We start from the raw sequence: 23,912 nt of genomic DNA on the forward strand, positions 1-23,912 counted from the left end.
AACAAAAAAACGCCGACAAAGTTGTCTCTTTTGCAATGGGGAAAGTGTTTATTTTCCCCGATTTGTGGGCGTGGTAGAGGGGTGATGCTCCTTACGCCGAGTCGATATTCACCTCATATCAGTTGATAGAAATGATTGCATTTCAATACCAGGAAGTCAATGTGACTGTACCCATGAGTTTGCCAGTCAAATTAACAGGGTTAGAGCATCCAAGCCCGTTCTATTCATTCTATTTCTATGGTGCGACCTCACATCTGTTTTGCAATAATAACCTTTTTTCCCCCCCTAGGTAAAAACCTCTACACCAATGAGTATGTTGCAATAAAATTGGTAAGTATATGTGTTCTTATTTCTGTATTATTTGTGGAGTGACCCTATGAGCAGCTCTTAAAACCATACTTTGAGTGAACAGCCTATTTACATATTATTTTATTTAAAAAATATATATATGTATCTGTAAACCTGAATTTGAAAATAGTTTGTTGAAGGATAATTCATTTGAATAATGTACCTATTTAGGTGTACTTCTTATTCTTGATGTGTAGTGTATGAAAAGACCCCCTTCAACTGAAGTGTTTCCTTCTGTATTCCCTCTCCAGGAACCAATAAAGTCAAGGGCACCACAGCTGCATTTGGAGTACCGGTTTTACAAAACATTAGGCAGCACAGGTAAGACCTTTACTCTGTATACCACATATTTATCTCCATCCTCTCTCTTCCTTGCTCACTAATCACTCCAACTGACTTGAGGTCACCTCTGATTGGTGATGTTTTGTATGAAGAAAGACTGTGCCCATTCTTAACTGTCACGCAAAAGAAGAATTATCAAGCTCTCCTGTTATATCAATTTCACTGTGTCTGATAGGGTGAAGGCCCTCAATATTAATAAATTACTGCATGTGGGTGTGTGTGTTTCTTCTTGTCGGTTGCTCACGCAGAATACCTGAATCTCAGGCATTTTTTTTGCTCCAGAATATTTAGGCTTGCAAGGACATGGTAATGTTGTGCAGGTGTACAGTCTTTTAGTGGTTCTCCGTGTTGTGGTTTAATGATTGGAACGGTTGCCTGGGAAAGAGCTTGAGATATCTTTCTCTTACACATACATTACCTCTCCCTCACATACACAACCAGTCACACTTCAGTCAGTGAACTTCCTACACACTTGTCAGTCTCCTGGCTCATGTACAGAAAGTAGCACTAGTCCTGTGGTGTTGATGAGACACCTGCAGAACCTCTGCGGGAGGCGACACGTTGCCATGTTGTCTCCCTGAATACGCTGCAGAGAGTGTGCTGTCACTTCCCTTTAACAGTTACGCTATTTTACCAAGCACACCCAATTGTTAAAAAAAAAAAATATGACATTTGGCTGTAGTTGTCTTTTTTATATTATCTTTTGATAAGTTTGATTGTGATGGTAATCACCTTTACTACTTTTCTGAACAGTAGTCCAGTTCTATATGGGATAACTGCTTTCCGCATGAAACCCCCGATTCACTGAAGACAATCACAGGAAGTGCAGTCTGTTCACACTTGCACAGCTGTTGTGACACAGCTTCCTGTGTTACCTTTGCATGTGGGTCATTGACAGGACCAGTGTTTAGACGGAGAGAATGTCAGTGTTGTGGGAAGGGAGATGTACATCTCAAATATAAGGTCTTGCATAGGTGGGTTCTGGCCATTTCCTCTTGGGCAGTGTTGGCTAAGCAAGTGTCATTAATCAATGAACTAATAAATCCATCAATGGGTACATCAGAGTTGTATCAGTCACATTTTTAATACAAAGTCAGGGTTGAAACAAAAGTTAGCTAAGCAGGCGGAGAATAGAAATTTCCTAGGCGCAATATGTAGAAATCCCCATGCCATTACCTGGTTGATAAAATTCGATCATGTTCACCTAATTTCAGTTTGTGTCCAAACGAGAATCATTGTATGATCTAAACAGCTGTGAAATGGCTTTGCAATAACCAAAAATATATATATATTTTTTAGTAATTTTGAAGCTTGTGTACAAAACCGAAAGTAAAAAGACACGAGCGGATAATATCCGTATGCTGTATATTTGACGGTGATATGTGGTTCACTCATCTAGCTATCTTAAGGTGAATGCACTTACTGTATGTCCCTCTGGATAAGCACACCTGATAAATGTCAAATGTTAATGTTTTGCGTACAGATCTCATATTACTGTATTGAATTTATTTATTAAAACAATTATTATATATGGGGCGGCAGGGTAGCCTAGTGGTTAGAGCGAGTTCAAACTCCCGAGCTGACAAGGTACAAATCTGTCGTTCTGCCCCTGAACAGGCAGTTAACCCACTGTTCCCAGGCCGTCATTGAAAATAAGAATTTGTTCTTAACTGACTTGCCTGGCTAAATAAAGGTAAAATAAAAAAAATAAATATAGATGTCACAAATGTATAATTTGTACAGTTTATTTAAAATGGACTTATTTGTTACATTTGACTGTGTAAAACCGAGCAGTACTACTTATTTCTCTGTGTGAGGTGAAAATATATATATATATATATATCTATATCTATCATCTTAATTATAGACAAAAAAATGTGCTTCATATGTTCAGGGGGGTTCCTAACAAAAGTAGTCATTTTTGTTTATGTACAGTGTACTGAAATTGTAGTCCATTTTCAAAATGTATTTGTGAATTAAAATGGATATACATTTATCAACCGCTAGACTACAATTGTATTTGCTCAATGTTTTTTATTATATTTATAGTTTGTGCCATTTCCAATTGAATTAGAAATTTCTATTCTTGAATTCACTCATGAAGTGGAGAATTTACGTTGAATTAAATTTGAATTCAAATAATCAATTTGGAGTTCAGACTTTTTGGATTGGAATTGTTAAAATAAAATTCCAAAGATGAAATGTTTTAATTGGAATAAAATATTTTTACATTTCCCAGTTAAAGGAATTAATCCACATAGTATCAAATTGACTGTAGGGTATGTTTTTAGTCATTCCAAACTGTATTCCTATATGTATTTGTATAGCTAGACCAGGTCTGGGCAATTATTTTCCAAGGAGGGCAACATTAGAATATATTTTTGCCATTGCCAGAATCATATTACAGGATTATACATCATGTGTATGACTGTATTGACAGATACAGTTGATGTCGGAAGTTTACATACAGTTAGGTTGGAGTCATTAAAACTCGTTTTTCAACCACTCCACACATTTTTTTGTTAACACACCAGTTTTGGCAAGTCTGTTAGGAGATCTACGTTGTGCATGACTCAAGTAATTTTTCCAACAACTGTTTATAGACAGATTATTTAACGTATAATTCACTGTATCAAAATTCTAGTGGGTCAGAAGTTAACATACACTAAGTTGACTGTGCCTTTTAAACAGCTTGGAAAATTCCAGAAAATTATGTTATGGCTTTTAGAAGCTTCTGAACTGCTAGGTGACATCATTTTAGTCAATTGGAGGTGTACCTGTGGATGTATTTCAAGACCTACCTTCAAATTCAGTGCCTCTTTGCTTGACATCATGGGAAAATCAAAAGAAATCAGCCAAGACCTCAGAAAAAAAATTGTAGACCTCCACAAGTCTGGTTCATCCTTGGGAGCAATTTCCAAACGCCTGAAGGTACCACGTTCATCTGTACAAACAATAGTACGCAAGTATAAACACCATGGGACCACGCAGCCGTCATACTGCTCAGGAAGGAGACGCGTTCTGTCTCCTAGAGATGAATGTACTTTGTTGCGAAAAGTGCAAATCAATCCCAGAACAATAGCAAAGGACCTTGTGAATATGCTGGTGGAAACGGGTACAAAAGTATCTATATCCACAGTAAAATGAGTCCTATATCCCCATAACAAAGGCCGATCAGCAAGGAAGAAGTCACTGCTACAAAACTGCCATAAAAAAAACAGACTATGGTATTCAACTGCACATGGGGACAAAGATCGTACTTTTTGGAGAAATGTCCTCTGGTCTGATGAAACAAAAATAGAACTGTTTGGCCATGATCACCATTGTTATGTTTGGAAGAAAAAGGGGGAGGTTTGCAAGGCAAAGAACACCATCTGAACTGAAGCACGGGGGTGGCAGCATCATGTTGTGGGGGTGCTTTGCTGCAGGATGGACTGGTGCACTTCACAAACTAGATGGCATCATGAGGTAGGAAAATTGTGCATATATTGAACCATTAACAAAAGTTTTGTCCGTGGTGCTGAACGCACAGTGTACTTTCCCTCAGTGTAGTTCGTTGCGTTTTAATAATAAAAATACCTACCAAAAGGAGAACATGGATGTGGTTTATTTCTGTGTATGTTAAAACGTAAAATAAGTAGCATATCTGGACGGATTTACAGTAGGTATACAGTTGAAGTCGGAAGCTTACATACACCTTAGCCAAAGACATTTTCACTCAGTTTTTCGCAATTCCTGACATTTAATCCTTGTAAGAATTCCCTGTTTTAGGTCAGTTAGGATCACCACTTTATTTTAAGAATGTGAAATGTCAGAATAATTTCAGCTTTTATTTCTTTCATCACATTCCCAGGTCAGCAGATTACATACACTCAATTAGTATTTGGTAGCATTGCCTTTTAAATGGTTTAACTAGGGTCAAGCGTGTCGGGTAGCCTTCCACAAGCTTCCCACAGTAAATTGGGTGAATTTTGGCCCATTCCTCCTGACAGAGCCGGTGTAACTGAGTCAGGTTTGTAGGCCTCCTTGCTCACACACCCCTTTTCAGTTCTGCCAACAAATTGTCTATAGCATTGAGGTCAGGGCTTTGTGATGGCCACTCCAATACCTTGACTTTGTTGTCCTTAATAAGCCGTTTTGCTACAACTTTGGAAGTATGCTTGGGGTCATTGTCCATTTGGAAGACCCATTTGCGACCAAGCTTTAACTTCCTGACTGATGTCTTGAGATGTTGGTATGCACAAAAACACAAGAGAGCTCTACATTACATTTAAACTACTCAATCAGTGTGAGGAGTGAATTCTCTGATGGGTATTGACTAGAGCAGTGAAGTCAGGTGTAGTTTTTGACGTCGCTATGCGCAGGATTGCTGAAGGGTGAGAGTCAGTAAGAGATGTTCTGTGCCTTGGCTTATTATATTTCATCACTGAAAAATGTCTGATCACATACGTAGGTTGACCCAAACAGTACATACATATTCTGAGCATGACTCCTAATCTTCTGAAAGTTTTGTTCAGGAGATGCATAGAACCTCGTCAGTGACATTGTTTGGAATAGTTCTCCAATCACTGCATCTGACTGAAGATTGATAAGCTCAAGTTGCATGTTAGTGGGAATGTTATCCACATTATAGGTGAAAGGAGAGGAAACCAACAGCACGTCATTTTCCAACGCTTTAAAATCGTCAAACGACGAGAACTGACCGTTCAAAGCACGCAGCAGCGATGTATACTTCTCCCGCTGGTCATCTAATAGGGAACAGACTAGTGGTGTCAGAAGGTGGGTGATTGTTGCCTTCTACTTGGCGGGTCAGAAGTAATTTTCCCTTGAAGGCTTTGAGAAGGCTGTACATCTGATGTGCAAAAAGGCCCTTCTCTTGTGGTTTGGAATTCACTTCATTCATGAGGGCCATGATGTCCACGGTGAAGGCAAAATCAACCAACTTTATTTTATCTTGCAGTTGAGGGAAACCCACATTTTCCTTTCATTAGCAATCTCCAACCTCAGGTCCCACACCTTTTTAAGTACCTTCCTCAAAGCCATTTCACGTTTGTGTAGTAGGGGAGATCTGCATGGCCCGACTCTCTTCCAACAGTGAGACAAACTGCCTGTGGTTTTTAAGAATTTGCTCTTATGAAGTTTACAACTTTAGTGACTGTCCACAACATTGCTCATTTTCAAGGCACATTTACAGAGCACCTCCTGATGAATAATGCAATGCAGGAAAAACATTTTCTGATCTGGTTTCAGCTCCGATCTTGTATCCTTTTGAAAAGGCTAATGTTTTTTCCAGTCATGTTTGGGCACCCATCAGTGGTCACACTGGATAACTTTATAAAACTCAGTCCCAGCTTTGCCACACACTTATTGACCACCTCCAATAAATATTTCCCTGTGGTTGTGTTCTTCATTGACTACACTGAAGCAAGCTCCTCTGTAATTTAAAAGTCTGGGGTTATGCCTCATAAGAATATCAACAACTGCGCTGTGTCACGTGCATCACTGCTCTCATTCAGGGCCAGGGAGAAATAGGTGAAATCCTTTACCTTGTCTTTCACCTGTTCCATATTCTCTGTGACGTCCTCAACACGCCGTGTCACTGTTTGTCTTGACAGGGAAACATTTTCAAACAGCTCTTTCTTGTCGGGGGAAAGTATTGCTGCAGAGTTGATTTAAACATTCTGTAATGAATTCACCTTCAGCGACTGGCTTGATTATCTTTAGCAATTTTGTGGGACAGTACCTAGCTAGCTCTCGCAATTCCGTCGATTGCTGAATGCAGTTTTGTGAAAAGTCCTTGCTCTACTCTGCTCAGAATACATTCCTATATTTCTCTGCATGCCTTGTCGGGACAAGTTGTAGTCTCAAGACAGCGATGCTCTCTTTTCACACTAAGCACACAGCTTTCCCTGATACCTCAATAAAGAAATATTTCGATGTCCACTCTTTCTGGAACACCCCTACATTCGTCTACTTTTCTTAGTCTAGCTCAGGCCTGATGAGTTTGTCTAAACAGTGACATGAGCCGCCTGAGATTTAATTCAAATTGGAATTAGTGGTTTTGTTGGGGATAATATTGAATTCTTGGAATTGACCTAACATTGGAATTCAGAGGAATTGAATATGTTGAATTTACAGGGAGAGAGAATTCAATTAGAATTGAGTTTGTGGAATTGACCCTAACCCTGATGCGCGTATACCAATGGTACTTGACTCAGAGCTGACTAGCATTCAAGAAGTATTCAGACCCCTAATTCTAACACAGATTAAATGGGTTTTTTCCCTCTTCAATTGACACAATACCCCATAATGACAAAGAAAAAACAATTTTGCCAATCAGGTCAAGATCAGGACGAAGGATGCATGTTAACGGCCGGTATAAACAGCTTCTGAAAGTTGTACGTATTCAGAGCAAAAACCATGCCGTGAGGTTGAAGGAATTATCTGTGGAGCACCGTGACAGGATTTTGTCAAAGCACAGATCTGGAGAAGGGAACCAAAAAAATTCCTGCAGCATTGAAGGTCCACAAGAACACAGTGGCCTCTTCTCTGTTTACACTTACAAGGTCTGATCACTATCAGATCACAATGTCTGTTTATACCTGGTTCTACACTGAACAAAAATATAAACGCAACATGTAAAGTGTTGGTCCCATGTTTCATGAGCTGAAATAAAACATCCTAGAAATGTTACACACAAAAAGCTTATTTCTCTCAAATGTTGTGCATAAGTTTGTTTACATCCTTGTTTGTGAGCATTTCTCCTTTGCCAAGATAATCTATCCACCTGACAGGTGTGGCATATCAAGAAGTTGATGAAACCGCATGGTCGTTACGCAGGTGCACTTTGTGTTGGGAACAATGAAGGCCACACTCAAATGTGCAGTTTTGTCACACAACACAATGCCACAGATGTCTCAAGTGAGGGAGCATGTAACTGGCATGCTGACTGCAGGAATGTCTAACGGAGCTGTTGCCAGAAACTTTAATGTACATTTCTTTACCATAAGCCACCTCCAATTTTGCTTTAGAGAATTTGGCAGTACATCCAATCGGCCTCACAACCGCTGACCACGTGTAACCATGCCAGCCCAGGACCTCCACATCTGACGCGGAATCGTCCTGGGGGGGTGGACAGATTTTGATTGGCTGGGCATGGCTCCCCAGTGAGTGGGCCTATTCCCTTCCAGGCTCACCCATGGCTGCGCACCTGCCCAGTGATCTGAAATCCATTAGAGCCTAATGAATTTATTTAAATTCAAATCGACTGATTTCCTTATGAACTGTAACTCAGTAAAATCTTTGAAATTGTTGCATGTTGCGTTTGACTTTTTTGTTCATTTATAGAACAATTATTGCTTTTAAAAAAGACGAGCCATCGTTATTTATGGGCCAGAAAAGCTCCTATTAACACTGACGAGCTTGCTAGAACGCTTTATTGTAGTCCACCCACGAGGCCCCTATTTGCACTGGAGGAAGCTTAATATAGACTAGCCGCCGAGGCTGCTATTTACACTGACCAGCCTGCAAGGAACCTTTTTTATGCCGATTTTACACCTGATCAGCCTCCAAGGAGCCTTGCACATAGACCAGCCTCTGAGGTTTCGGGTGAAACTGCTAGCTTTGAGGCCCACCAGCCTTGGTAAGGTCTCTAAGTAGACTGACCAGCCTGGGAGGAGCCTGCATTGTGTTAATTAAATGCAATTATCTATCAAATAGGCTTGGGGTATATACCATATATGGTATTTAGAAATAGCCACGGATTGGTTTTTCAATACCGTGAATACTATTGAAACCAGTTCTTTGATATTAACATTTGTAGCTACTTAAATCAAATGTATTTGTCACATACACATGGTTAGCAGATGTTAATGCAAGTGTAGCGAAATGCTTGTGCTTCTAGTTCCGACAATGCAGTAATAAACAACGAGTAATCTAACATTTCCAAAACTACTACCTTATACACACAAGTGTAAAGGGATAAAGAATATGTACATAAAGATATATGAATGAGTGATGGTACAGAGCTGCATAGGCAAGATGCAGTAGATGGTATCGAGTACAGTATATAACAATGAGATGAGTAATGTAGGGTATGTAAACATAAAGTGGCATAGTTTAAAGTGGCTAGTGATACATGTATTACATAAAGATGCAGTAGATGATAGAGTACAGTATATACATATGCATATGAGTTGAGTAATGTAGGGTATGTAAACATTTATATTAAGTAGCATTGTTTAAAGTGGCTAGTGATATATTTCACATCAATTTCCATCAATTCCCATTATTAAAGTGGCTGGAGTTGAGTCAGTGTGTTGGCAGCAGCCACTCAATGTTAGTGGTGGCTGTTTAACAGTCTGATGGCCTTGAGATGGAAGCTGTTTTTCAGTCTCTCGGTCCCTGCTTTGATGCACCTGTACTGACCTCGCCTTCTGGATGATAGCGGGGTGAACAGGCAGTGTCTCGGTGGTTGTTGTCCTTGATGAACTTTATGGCCTTCCTGTGACATCGGGTGGTGTAGGTGTCCTGTAGGGCAGGAAGTTTGCCCCCGGTGATGCGTTGTGCAGACCTCACTACCCTCTGGAGAGCCTTACGGTTGTGGGCGGAGCAGTTGCCGTACCAGGCGGTGATACAGCCCGACAGGATGCTCTCGATTGTGCATCTGTAGAAGTTTGTGAGTGCTTTTGGTGACAAGCCAAATTTCTTCAGCCTCCTTAGGTTGAAGAGGCGCTGCTGCGCCTTCTTCACAACGCTGTCTGTGTGGGTGAACCAATTCAGTTTGTCTGTGTGGGTAGACCAATTCAGTTTGTCTGTGTGGGTGGACCAATTCAGTTTGTCTGTGTGGGTGGACCAATTCAGTTTGTCTGTGTACTTAAGTAAATACCTGCCGTCGACTTGTGCAATATGTTAGATCAAGTAGATCACGCTCTTCTTTTCACCCGTCACATTATTTTACATTATGAAGCTTACAGTAGTTCCCCAGAAAAGTTGAGCCAACCACGTGTTTGTTTGTAAATAGCACAACTGGAGAAAGCTGGAGAAAGCAGGTGAGTCCAGCTGGGTATTGACAGGGGTCGCATTTTATATTGAAAGTCAAGTGTTTTTTTTTACTTCAATAGAGTGATCAGCAACTTTAGTTTACCTTCAGAGAATACATTAATGCTACACATTCGGCAGAAAATAGCTTATTTTTCATCAGATGACAACAGAAGTGCAGTGCTATTTGACTGACAGCCAACCCAGTAGGCTAAATGAGCTTCCAATGAAAAATCAAGGTATTTATTTTGCTAAACTTAATGCATGGCCATCATATTTCTGTTCATCATAGAATGTAGCCAGCTACATATCCTAATGTTTTTCTTCAAGTTAATCTAGCATTTTTACCAGAGAAACGTAGTTACACATAAATTAGAGCGCTGTCTAATGATAAAATACCCATCCGTGAATTCTCATCTGAGTGGAGAAATGCAATTGAAGCACAAAATGAGTTTGATCCCGAGCAGAAATTACAATAAGAAGCAGTTTTACAAAACCCTTTGGATGAGTTATCTGTACAGATGCCACTGCTATCTTTTGATTTCCTTGCGTTTTTTTTCTCCTCTCCGTTCTCGGCCCATCTGCTCTCTGCTCCTCCCCCGTCTTCTCCGAGCAGAGCAGGCAGGCCCATTGCTCTATCGACTCCAGACTCCACACAGAGACAGCTTGTACACATGCTCCTCCAGAGCCAGCACTGTTCATTTGCACAATGTCTCTCGTTCACGTTTGCTTGTGAATGTCCAAACTCACCAAAAATGACATTCGATAGCTCCTACGTTATATATGTATACCTTTATCTGCAAGATTGCCTGTCTTTGCACTCGTTAGCATATTTAGCTAGCAGATTCCATGGAAGATCGCTGTTGTGCTAATTTGGTTAACATTCTGGTAATGGAGCCCAATGGGCTTTCTTTTTGCGTTTTTGGCACCCTCTTGTGTACTAAGCCGGTAATACTGCAAATCCCGGAGTGAGAGAAGGATGGTATGAAGATGTGAAAATCTGGATTACCGCCCAACCCTACTATCTAACCAGCCTGGTAAATTGCAGCTTGCGATTAGAACATTGCTTCAGAGAAAATAGGTAGCTAAGAAGTTTGTAACCGTTGTAGCTGTTCTTGCTGCATCATCTAGTTAGATGAAAAAACATCCAAATAGCAGCCATATGCAGCTAGCCAGCAAGCTAAGTTAGCTCATTTGAAAATGTGTAACCAGCAAAGCAGCTAGCTAATCGACACTGAGTGTAGAAAACATTACATAGACTGACCAGGTGAAAGCTGTGATACCTTATTTGATGTGTTCTGTTCAATCCACTTCAATCAGTGCAGATAAAGGGGGAAGACCAGGTTTTGAAGGACTTTTAAGCCTTGAGACAATTGAGACATGAATTGTGTATGTGTGTCGTTCAGAGGGTGAATGGTGTCCCTTGCTGTCCCTCCATCTGCAATTTGAATTTGATTGGCTGAGTGGAAAGAATGGGCGGAGTTGCATAAATGTCAGCATGTGAGGTAGTACAGCATCACATGCACGACCCAAGGCACTTTTAATGATTTGTCTTGTGTTTGATGTTTTGATGTGGTCCATGTTACAAAACAATTCTGAAAATGTACCCGTCACTACAGACCATCACAATGGTGTGTGTGTGTGTGACACCAGATGCCCTGCACAGTACATTGGCTCAGCTCAAAGGCCTTTCTTTATGAGATGAATGAGTAGTAAGTGGAAAGGGTCCATGGTGTGCCAACCACCATGCCATCTGGGTATGATCATGGCTGAGAGGACTTAACCGGTTTGACACCGAGTTTAGCAGATGACCAGGCACAACTCCGATATACAAAGTGTTTTTTTCTCAAAGTTGCCCGGATGTCACGTGTCCTACTTATATCAGTACACTCAACCTAATCATTACGAAACTTCTATTAGATCAAATAAGCCACACGTAGCAAATAATCCATTAAAAACGTCCACTCCAAATCTTTTTCACCAAATTTGACAGTCAAGCCATTACAATTTTTATTTTTGTCACCTGCTGGAGAAAACCGATTTTGGACCCAGTTATCCCTCTCGTTTAGCCTCTTCTTCGCTGTCTAGCCTCAATCCTTATACCCCACCCCCCCCCCCTTAGCCTTCCCCGTCAGTGGGGGAGAAGAAGTCAAAAATGGAGACACTAGTGGTAGGGAGAGCTAAATTAGGGCTAGTGAATGATTTGTCAGTGGGTGTTTTTTTTTTCTTCACAGGACCTCCTGTGTGTGCAACAACTTCCGAATTATATAATTGGGTGTTATAGTAAAGACCATAGGTTGCTCATGAGTTTCAAGTTTGGGGAAGCTTTCAATTTAACCTTCCATTTCTACCTACCTGCGTGTCATTTATGAATATTTTTTTTGTGCATTTTTGTTGAAGAGTTTCAATTCAATGTTTTTATTCCTCAATCTTTGTCACATGGTTAATCATAAAGATCAGAATTAAAACAATAAAGTAAAAATTTGACTAAAATTTTACGAATGCTAGAGCACCAGCCATAATGGACACATTAATAAACCGTACATAATACATAGAAAAATAGTAGAAAATATCCTGATGAAAGAACCTGCATTTTCATCACAATCTCTCTTTCCACCAGTCTATCTGTCTTGACTTGAGCAATCACTAGTGAAGTGTAACATTGTATCAACTAGCCTATTCCTGGCCCCTCAGAGTTTCCTGTGCCAGTGAGCTTGGGACAGACAGCTCTTTTTTAAAAATGTTTTCACTGGGTATATGGGGTCATCAGATCATGATAAACAGACTTCGTTGACTTACTATGTGAGGTTAAGTAAAAAAATGACTGAGAAGCTCAGCTTATTAGTGGTGGATGTGGTGAGTTAAGACTCAGACATCCCCAAATGTGCGCTTTCCTATGTTGGCGCACAGCAGGCCAGGTAGGCCTCCTTCTAAGCGTGCTCAGGCATGGTCCTTCAACGTTATCAGGACAGAGAAACCAGTCACACACCAGTCACACACGTTATCAGGACAGAGAAACCAGTCACACACTCATTGCTCACACGGAGCACTCCAAACAAAAGACAATGAAAAAAAAATAAATGGACGAAACTCGTAAATGAGGGTGTTGAAATCATCTCAAACTCGTGAACATGCTCTCAAGCCAGGAGAGATTCCATATCTCCGACATGCATTGATCCATGGTGTGTTGTCGTTTTTGAAACAGTGTGGGTGTGGAGTATGTTTTATGTGCCTACCTTTGCTGGAGAGCTAAATAGAGTTTTTATTCAGGTATAAATTACATGAGATGCATACAGACAGAGCTGCCATTATTGGTGACTAGCTAGGTGACTCAGGCCTGACTGTTCTTTGAGTGTGGGGGTGGATTAATGGTTTGATTGGTTGCGTGTCTCAGGATAAGCCGACATTTGCTCCTGTGTGACTGAATTCATTTCTCCCCAAAGCATTTCAAAAGATGCACTCTCATGGCATTAACAGGCTTTTATCCCGCCTCTGCTTAAATTTAATGGGATCTGAGACCAGTTGCCATTTTGGTAAAAAGATGGTGCAAATACGAATTGGTTTAGGGAGTGGAAGGGGTAAGGTAAAATCACATTTGTGTTAATAGCTTGTAGAGTGGAACTCCTGTAATACCTCGACAGTTAGGCAGCATATAGAAGACATGAGAACATGTGGCCATTTGCTGTCGTCGACATTGTCATTTCTCACATTACACACAGAGCGGGCCTTCAGGACCACTGGGCTTTTCTCAGGAGTTCGTATTTCTCTGGCGCCCTCCGTCCCTCGCTCCCTCCCTCAGTCAAGCTTGGAAACACCTGCCCACTCCCACATTCTGCTTGCTCACTTACCTCTGTCACATTACTCTGTTTGTGAGCCACCAAGCTTGTACACGTTGGCTAATTGTTGACCTACTCTGCTGCTGCTTGTCTGGGCCCCTCTTGTCATAGACACACACACTTTCCATAACTATTTTTTTCCCTTGGCTCATTTCTTTCTTTTGCCTAAGGGGAATATTATTAACTCTTCCTCGACTCCACCATGCTGTCTCTCTCGTCTTGTTTATGATGCTGGGAATGAAATCCCCATTGTTCAGATCATTGTAAAAGGTAACTTGGGCATCACGGTCTTTCTCCTGCACTCTCTCACCCCAGTGATGCACCGGGCAACTATCATTCCCAGAGCCGCCAATAATGTCTAGGATTCTTCTGCACTACTCCAGAATAACGGTATTTTACTCTACAGATGGGAGTTTGCTATTGGATCGTTTTGGAGCTCTCAACCTCCTATAGTTAGCCTCTGTCGTCCAATAAAATGCATCAGTCATTTTCAGGGCGTTACGAATTTCAATGATATTCTCTGAAGCACTCTTAAGTTACATTTTAATTTAAATTATGCCTATACACAACAATTTGTGACTAAAATATGCTCAGAAAATATCTGAAATCCACTCTCTCACTCCTATACTGTTGATAAACGCACAAACTCATCCGCCGTACTCGTCCAGAGCACTCTTTGAGAGGGGAGAAAGCTCACTTTTCCGCTGAGCTCAGCTCGTACAAGTAACATCACACCGGGGATGTTATTGGAGCGGAGTACGGAGCAGGTTGCAATCCCAACGGATTGAGCCACTCTAAAATTCCCAAAATGTATCCTTGCCTCTGTTCTTAATAGTTGTTTTTTTTAGCAGCAGTTCTCCTCGTTGTTACACAGCAGAGATAATTCTGGATATTTTTTCCAATCCCATCGCTGTTGTAGTTTTGTGCTAATGGCTACTTGGCTTTGGAAAATGGGGGCGGTTCTAGTTGTGGGTTTCATGGCTGTCGTTATTAGCTTGCCCAGGTTCCTCTGGGCACCATTCCTCTCTGTTCTCTCCTGAGATGGGTACAGCAGATGGCTTCTAACAGCTGCAACAGACAATTCAGAACAACACTCATGACAAACCCCAACCAAACAGCTTGGGCCATCTTTAGATGCCACTTGTGAAGTGTTATGTACAGCATAACTACTGCTCGTCTCAAGTCCTGCATGTGACTGGAGTACAAACTAGTTCCAAAAAGGCTAATGATGAAACAATACCCAGGTATGTGGTCTCACTGGGAGACTAAATGGGCATGTGAGCTGCGCTGCCACACCCTCATGCATATTCAAAAGAAATTAATGGAACGCTGCATAATCTAAACTCCTAAATTGTTTGTCATATGATTTGTTCTACTGATAGTCTTTTCAATTTCAGTTTAAATGGATATATATATATTTTAATATTTTTTATTTTCCTCTCCCTCTATCCATCCCTTTCTCGCCCTCTCTATCCATCCCTCTCTATCTCAGCGGAGGGTCTTCCTCAGGTCTTCTACTTTGGGCCGTGTGGGAAATACAATGCCATGGTTTTAGAGCTGCTGGGCCCCAGTCTAGAAGACCTCTTTGACCTCTGTGACAGAACCTTCTCTCTCAAGACCGTCTTAATGATGGCTATTCAGCTGGTAAGTAAAGTTTACATCCAAATGACAAAGAAGCTTGTTTTGGTGAATTATGCCCATGTGTCTGTTCTGATTGTATGTCCCAGTGTGGATGTCCATTCAGTTTTTCGGTGTGCATGGAGTTGTGTGTACACCTTTTTTCGAGTGCATGCGTTTGACCTTCACACACACTACGCTCCCCAGCTCTCCCGGATGGAGTACGTCCACTCCAAGAACCTCATCTACCGAGACGTGAAGCCCGAGAACTTCCTCATCGGGCGGCAGGGGCACAAGCAGGAGCACATCATCCACATCATCGACTTTGGCCTGGCTAAAGAGTACATCGATCCCGAGACCAAAAAACACATTCCTTACAGGGAGCACAAGAGTCTCACAGGGACCGCCCGCTACATGTCTATCAACACCCACTTGGGAAAAGGTAGGGCTACAGTACTTCTCCCCTCTACCAGACAACTTAACTTGTCTCAACTTCCCTGTGTGGTACTTACATTGATACAGTATAGGCTACTCTCATATTTGATTGGCTGAACTCTGCAATTTTTTTTGTTGTCTGTCCTGTTTACACATGGCCATGGGAAGTAGTTTGGGGGTGGGGGTGCTGCAAAAAAAAAAAAAATCTGCAGGGGTAAGGGGGGGGGGGGGGGGACACAATAAAAAAATGTGTTTTGATGAAATAGTGCAGCTGCCTTCGCTTCACCAGTAAACAGGTGAGGAATGCTGGGGGAGCCTGAGGGACCTCAATTTTATTCTGATCTATTCTAACTAAATTATATTTAATCACCACAAAAATTCCAGGAAAAACGATACAATTACAAACCAAATAAATATGTAAGCTACAGCAGCCTAGGTTAATTGTGGTTTCTTCCCCGTCTTCTCTCTGGCCAATAATGAAGAACCGTAGGCTACATGTGTGCACTGATGCAGTTTTACCCGTAAAATGTGAATAATTATCATTCATGATTGACAGTGATGATGGCCTATAGGTATGTCGAACTTGGTGTTTGAGGGTATTAAAAATATACAATTTTCTTGAGACAATATGTGTGGACATAAGCAGACAATGCTATTGGAGGATGCATTTTATGCATATTTAATAATGGGGATCTCCAACCCTGTTCCTGGAGAGCTACCATCCTGTAGGTTTTCATTCCAACCCTAATTTAGCGCACCTGATTCTAATAAGTAGCTGGTTTATAAGATGAATGGTGTTAAGTTACAACTGGGGTTGGAGTGAAACCCTACAGGACGGTAGTGCTCCAAGAGCATGGTTGGTGAGCCCTGTAATGATAGGCTGTTATCTGTCGGTACAAACCTTAATTGAGGAAATGATGACGTCATTTACACCACTGCAAGTCAGATCTGTAGTAGCTCTGTGGCCGATGGTGTCTGTAAACCGCATGTGTGCCCCGCTGGTTTTATCTAGCTGAGCAGAAGCCAAAATGCAACCTTCCTGTGCTCTTGCGAACAGGGTAAATAAAGGACCTTGAATGACAGCACCATGGACAACTTATCTCACCCAGAGACTTGGTGCTGCTACTTCGATCTGCCACTGACCATGTTTTAGCCTTCTCCATTGACATTGTGTCATAGCCTACACTTTGATTAGCCTACATTGTAATTCATTAAACTGTACTGGATTATTTTCCCACCCCAGCATTGTAATCCAATGCATGCACGATTTATGCAATAAACTGAGATACTGTATATTGCGGCGCTGTAATTTTTGGGCGGGCTGCGCTACAGAAGGCTATATTGGTCTGTTAATACAGGACTGGTAAAGGCCCAGTGAACTACTACTTTTTTAGATTTGTTTTACTTATACGCTACCGGTCAAAAGTTTTAGAACACCTGCTCATTCAAGGGTTTTTCTTTATTTTTACTATTTTCTACATTGTAGAATAATAGTGAAGACATCAAAACTATGAAATAACACACATGGAATTATGTAGTAACCAAAACATATTTTATATTTGAGATTCTTCAAGTAACCACCCATTGCCTTGATGACAGCTTTGCAAACTCCTTTTCCCACAGTCTTGAAGGAGTTTCCACATATGCTGAGCATTTGTTGGCTGCTTTTCCTTCACTCTGCGTTCCGACTCAACCCAAACCATCTCAATTTGTGGAGGCCAAGTCATCTGATGCAGCACTCCATCACTCTCCTTCTTGGTCAAATAGCCCTTACACAGCCTGGAGGTGTGTTGCGTCATTGTCCTGTTGAAAAACAAATGATAATCCCACTAAGCCCAAACCAGGTGGGATATCACTGCATTATGCTGTGGTAGCCATGCTGGTGAAGTGTGCCTTGAATTCTTCTAAATAAATCGCAGACCGTATCTCCAGCAAAGCACCCCGACACCACAACACCAGCTCCTCCATGCTTTACTGTGGGAAATACACATGCAGAGATCATCTGTTCACCCACATTGCATCTCACAAAGACATGGCGGCTGGATCCAAAAATGTTCAATTTGGACTCCAGACCAAAGGACAACTTTCCACCGGTCTAATGTCCATTGTGTGTGCTTCTTGGCCCAAGAAAGTCTTCTTATTGGTATTATTTAGTGGTAGTTTCTTTGCAGCAATTTGACCATGAAGGCCTGATTCACACTGTCTCCTCTGGACAGTTCATGTTGAGATGTCTGTTACTTGGACTCTGTGAAGCATTTATTTGTGCTGCAATTTCTGAGGCTGGTAATTCTAATGAACTTATCCTCTGCAGCAGAGGTACCTCTGGGTCTTCCATTCCTGAGGAGGTCAGTTTCATCATAGCGCTTGATGGTTTTTGCGACTGCACTTGTAGAAACGTTCAAAGTTGTTGACATTTTCCAGTTTGACTGACCTTCATGTCTTAATGTAATGATGGACTGTCATTTCTCTTTGCTTATTTGAACTGTTCTTGCCATAATATGGACTTGGTCTTTTACCAAATAGGACTATCTTCTGTATACCCCCTTACCTACCTTCACAACACAACTGATTGGCTCAAAGGAATTCCACAAATTTACTTTAAACAAGGCATACCTGTTAATTGAAATGCATTCCACCTCATGAAGCTGGTTGAGAGAATGCCAAGTGTGCAAAGCTGTCATTAAGGCAAAGGGTGGCTACTTTGAAGAATCTCAAATATAAAATATATTATGATTTAACACTTTTTTGCTTACTACATGATTCCATATGTGTTATTTCATAGTTTTGATGTCTTCACTATAATTCTACAGTGTAGAAAATAGTAAAAATAACGAGAAACCCTCAACTTTTGACAGGTAGTGAATGTGTACATAGCCTTTCATGTCTGTAAGCCATAGGTAATTCAAGTTCAGAAAGGTTCTATTTTGTTCCACATTTGGAGCTCAACGCATTGATAGTCCTACATAAGGATACCCAGGGAAATGGTAGGTGGGATAGACGTCGGTTGCAGCTTAAAGCGGATACCCCTCCCTTTTTGTTTCAGAGCAAAGTCGACGGGATGACCTGGAAGCCTTGGGCCACATGTTCATGTATTTCCTACGAGGGAGTCTGCCGTGGCAAGGACTCAAGGTAGGGGAGCTAGACATGATATCAGCTGGGTTGTTTTCATTAGGCACAAAGTGCGATCTGTTTTTCTATCCATTATCTGAATTTGTCCAATTCGGAAACGCTCATTTTTGTTTTCTGTTGCCTGGCATTTTACTACGATATACTCTAATAATCACAACTCGGATATTAGGAGAGTGTGATGCACTACTACTAGTGATTCAGAGAGTGGTAGAGGGAATGGTAGCCTAAACGAACCAGACGAGCAAAAAAGAGGGAGATTGAAAGACTGCTGAGGAAGTTCAACATTAGTGTGAAGGGAAGGAGATAAGATGGCAAAAATGTGTGTTGAACTCAGTATGCCTTCTACCTACAGGCTGACACCCTGAAGGAGCGATACCAGAAGATTGGCGACACCAAGCGCAACACTCCCATCGAGGTCCTCTGTGAAAGCTTTCCAGGTATTGCCAATCTTCCTTCCTGACCTTGACACTAGTGCCTGCCTTTGTGAAATGGTTACATTTCCTAAAACACGCGGAGCACAGCATACGTAGTAAAATGGCAGTAAATAATTGCAATAGAACGTACAAGAGCGAGCTGTCCTGAGAAATGGGCTTAAGTGAGCAGAAGATGATTCTTGAAGGAAAGGCGCATCGGGGAGGGATCGGAAGAATATGCACTTGCAAGACAATGTTTGCGACTGTTTCCTTGACCTTTTTGAATGCTCAGTGACCACATTTTCTCCTCTATCTTCTCTCAGAAGATATTGGCCTTGTCTTTCAAGTATATCTGTTGGAATGGCTCAATTGTGTTCCACCAAAAAATTATTCTACTTCGTTACCTAAGGTGCTGCAACTCCATGCAGTCTATTGTCCTGTACTGTGTGACTAGATGGAGCTCTTGTTTTGCCTGAACCATGTTGACTGACTGTGTCAACCCCTTGTAGAAGAGATGGCCACGTACCTGCGCTACGTGCGGCGGTTGGACTTCTTCGAGAAGCCCGACTACGAGTATTTGAGGACTCTGTTCACCGAGCTGCTTGAGCGCAAAGGATACATTTTTGACTACACCTACGACTGGGATGGCAGAGCGATTGTGAGTAGCTATCGTGCACGTGCTAAATAGCATAAGTGTAGTCTCAGGTACAATAGTCATACTGAGGCTATTGAAAGAGACTAGAGAATATGTGCTGATTAGCAGCAGCTTGTTAACTGTTCAGTCCCGTATGTCTTGGTGTAGTAATAACTTTATTTGTGTACCGTTCATAGCTGGAAAGCTGTGAAATCAAAAGTACAATAGACATTTAAAAAACAAGTGAATGTAAGCAACATACTTTCCTTGGGCAGCTCTTCACTTGAGCCTTTTTGTCTCTGGTTCTCTCGCTGTCTCGCGCTCTACGTTATATTTACTTTTTTGTTTCTGCTCCAATGGGCTCTCTCGCTCTCTCAGCCTACTCCAGTGGGGTCTGTCAACGTGGACTCGGGTGCGTCTGCCATCACGAGAGAGAGCCACGCTAACAGAGACAGGCCCTCTCAGCAACAACCCCTACGGAACCAGGTAAACCCAGTAGTCTCACATAGCAGTTCACTTCAGCTCTGCCTGTATCTGAAAATGCCAATAATTTCACGAAAATATACTAAAATCCAATTCATAAGTCAACAAATCCTCATAGAAAATAATGAGATTTGTTTTGGAGCCACTTCATGAATGCAATTTCAGTTTGTTTCCTATAATGTCATCAACCCCAATGGTTTTACTCAATTCCATTTCCACTCCTGTCAGTTGAATTGGACATGGAATCCAATTCCAAAATTGACAGATTTGAAATGGACTGTTGTCACAAAGTGCTTATACAGAAACCGAGCCTAAAACCCCAGAGAGCTAGCAATGCAGATGTAGAAGCACAGTGACTAGGAAAAACTCCCTAGAAAGGCAGGAACCTAGGAATAAAGTGAGAGGGGCGAAACAGCAGGTCCGGGAGTAGGTAGCACAATTGTTGAACAGGTCAGGGGTCCATAGCCGCAGGCAGAACTTCAGAAACTGGATCAGCATCACAACCAAGTGGGATGGGCGGGGACAGCCAGGAGTCGTCAGGCCAGGTAGTCTTGAGGCATGGTTCAAGGGCTCAGGTCCTCAGAGAGGGAGGGTGTCCTAAGATAACACAAGACACCACATAAGACAAGGGAATTACACCAGATGGGACAGGTTGACCCAAGCCCCCCGGCACATAGACTATTGCAGCATAAATACTGAGACGTGGGGGACAACAATGTGGTCCCGTCCAAAGTTTACCCCCAAACAGGGCCAACCAGGCAGGATATAACCCCACCTACATTGCCAAAGCACAGCTAAAGGGATATCAAAGACCACTAACATACTACACTGAGACAAGGCCAAGTATAGCCAACGAAGTTCTCCCCCACCACACGATCCAGAGAACAGTAAGGATGGGATCAAACCAGTGACTTAGCCTCCATAATAGGGTCAGCGGCAGAGAATCCCAGTGGAGAGAGGCGAGGCGAGCCGGTCAGGCAGGGACCGCAAGGGTGGTTCTTAACTCCAGTGCCTTTCCGTTCACCTTCGCAACCCTTTGCCAGACGACACGCAATCATAGGATCTACTGAAGAGATGACTCTTCAGTAAAGACTTAAAGGTTGAAACCGAGTCTGCATCTCTCACATGGATCAGCAGACCATTCCATAAAAATGTAGCTGTATATGAGAAAGCCCTGCCTCCAGCTGTTTGCTTAGAAATTCTCTGGACAATAAGGAAGCCTATGTCTTGTGACCGTAGCGTACGTGTAGGTATGTACGGCAGGATGAAATCGACAAGATGGGTAGGAGCAAGTCCATGTAATGCTTTGTAGGTTAGCAGTACAATCTCAAAATCAGCCAGAGACTTATCGGGAAGCCACTAGCGCTGGAGTAATATGACCAAATGTTTTGGTTCTAGATTGTAGCAGCCGTATTTAGCACAACCTTGTCAGCCACACACTGACAATCGATAAGCATTGCTTGTTTGAACACCATGTACACTCCCTCCATATTATTTGGAGAGAGAAGCCTGAACTTTAAATTTGGCTCTATACCTAAGCATTTTGGATTTTAGATCAGATGTTTCATATGAGGCAGCAAGCACAATGTCACCTTCTTTATTTTACGGTATTTTCATACATCTTTTTTAACTTTTAAAAGGGGACATTCTGTACTGTCGCCTCAAAACATTTGATCTCGAATCCATAATGCTGTAGTGTAGAGCCAAATTGAAAGTCTTGGCTTCACTGTCCAAATAATATGGAAGGGAGTGCATATGGTGTTCAAGAAAGCAATAGTGTCCAAATAAAGGGCAGTGTAATTGTATAATTGACCTAGAGTGAGCGGCAAAGCTGTTAAAGGTTCATGCCAATGCTAACGAGTTGAATGACATGGTTTTGGGATTGTCTAAATTTGATCTCAATAAGCTTTTATAGTTTACACTACAGTACATCCACCATCATTTAAATTGGTGCAAGTAGTAGACCATATAGTTTGTTCCAACTGCTTATGCTCCATGGAGTTCAAGCCTTGCTTTCAATCATCTTTTGTTTTGGGTTTGTCCTATTTGGCTTGTTTAAGTGAAAATTTATTTTTTTCTGCATATTTGCGTTTGGAAAAATATAGAAGCAAATCAGCTTTCAGGTCAAAGTAGGGATCCTAGCATGTAGTCTCAGCTGATATTTCCAATGTTGGCACCAAAATACCTTGTCCATATCCGCCTCTGCCTGACTGTTTGCCCGGAGAGGCATGGAGAGCCGCAAAATGAATTTCTCCGCTGGAAGTCCTCCAACTTTGCTCCCGACAGGCAGGGAAGCTTGTCTCAAATCTGATTGGCTGCAGCTTGAGTGGTGCTACTTGATTGTCCTATGACTGCATTGCGCCCAGGAGGCCCAGACTAATCTCTAATCAGTGCTCCACCTGTGCCACCATTGGTGCTACAGTATGTGCCAGACAGATTGTGAGATGGAGAGACAGAGGGAGGGTGGGAAGGAATTGATATGGAGGGGGGATTTAGGTGGAGGGAGAAAGCAGAAAGAGATGGAAGGTGAAGAAGGCAGAGTGTACTTGAAAGAGAATGAGAGGGGGAGAGAAGGGAAACGTCCTTGGTTTTGAGGAGGTTGACCTAGGTGAGTCATTTTACTGAGCCAGGGCTTCAGCCCCGCGAGACAGGAGATGCCAGCCAGTCTCAAATGAACACAGTGTTTTCCAGTTGAAAGCTCTCAGACTGCGTAAGTCACCTGCCAAAACTCCTGCAACAACTCTATTAGCAGCTAATCCCTCAATGTCCTGTCACGTACAACCTGTCCTGTCCAAGGGAACGGTGATAAAAGAATTACAGGGGGACAAAGCAGAGCCTGTCTGGTCCAGACATTTCAATCAATATAGCCAGGATTCAGATCAAAGAAACAACGCAAGTCTCTTAGAGAAGAAACCAGAGTTAAATTAAAAAAAGATGTCAAACATGCATACAGGGTTTGTCTTAACTGGCTAAAAACGTTTTGCTTTAAATTCACAAAATGTATCTAATTTTAAAGCTATTGTTTTTGCCTTTTCACGCTTACTTTTTTGTTTTGACCTGGTTGTTCTCAACTTACACGCTTGGCAAAGCCGTGAATACGTCTCACCTTTACTTTTTTTTGGCTTTTTTTTTCTGTGCTGCATGGCCTGTCGGCGCCTTCCTCTCTCGCTCACTCTCGGCCCACCCACGTCCCCCTCTGCCCATCCGCCTCCCTAATCAACCAACCAGATGGCAGCATCAGACCGCAGAGGAGCATGGGATGCACAGCCCCACCGGCAGACAAATTCCTCCTACCTGAGCAGCTCCCACCTGGCTGCAGACAGGCATGGTGGCTCTGTGCAGGTATACACCAACAACGGAGAGAGCCGAATGTTAACTACATGTACACTGGCTGCCTTTCAAACCTAAAAACCTGCTTCATTCCCTATGTCCTTGATAGCCTTCTAGCCCACAGATCAGAAGGGACATAGACATAGTAGATGAAAGCAATATGGCAGAAACGTCTTATTGAATTGCTAGGTGGGGCCCTCGCCACATTGCTTGCACCACCTGCTCTTTGCACTTAAGATAAAATGTTGTACTGTATATGTGTATGTGACGCTGTTATGATGATCAACAGCGGAGGCTGTCCGTGTT

At 42.1% G+C, this 23,912-nt stretch overlaps 1 protein-coding gene across 6 annotated transcripts in view; it reads left to right on the forward strand.

Moving 5' to 3' along the window:
- Positions 1-23,912, forward strand: part of LOC139406692 (casein kinase I-like) — a 66,230-nt gene that overhangs the window by 21,221 nt on the left and 21,097 nt on the right. For 2 of the 6 annotated variants that reach the window (XM_071149627.1, XM_071149610.1), the window contains exons 3-11: positions 290-330; positions 600-669; positions 15,058-15,209; positions 15,390-15,624; positions 18,661-18,746; positions 19,099-19,183; positions 19,669-19,817; positions 20,172-20,279; positions 23,505-23,618. In XM_071149627.1, the coding sequence (XP_071005728.1) occupies positions 290-330; positions 600-669; positions 15,058-15,209; positions 15,390-15,624; positions 18,661-18,746; positions 19,099-19,183; positions 19,669-19,817; positions 20,172-20,279; positions 23,505-23,618 (1,040 nt within the window). The remainder of the gene's footprint in view (positions 1-289; positions 331-599; positions 670-15,057; positions 15,210-15,389; positions 15,625-18,660; positions 18,747-19,098; positions 19,184-19,668; positions 19,818-20,171; positions 20,280-23,504; positions 23,619-23,912) is intronic. The other 4 variants (XM_071149637.1, XM_071149656.1, XM_071149618.1 and 1 more) reach the window with 3 other exon arrangements.

Source organism: Oncorhynchus clarkii, chromosome 1 (genome assembly GCF_045791955.1).
Source record: "Oncorhynchus clarkii lewisi isolate Uvic-CL-2024 chromosome 1, UVic_Ocla_1.0, whole genome shotgun sequence".
NCBI lineage: Eukaryota > Metazoa > Chordata > Actinopteri > Salmoniformes > Salmonidae > Oncorhynchus > Oncorhynchus clarkii.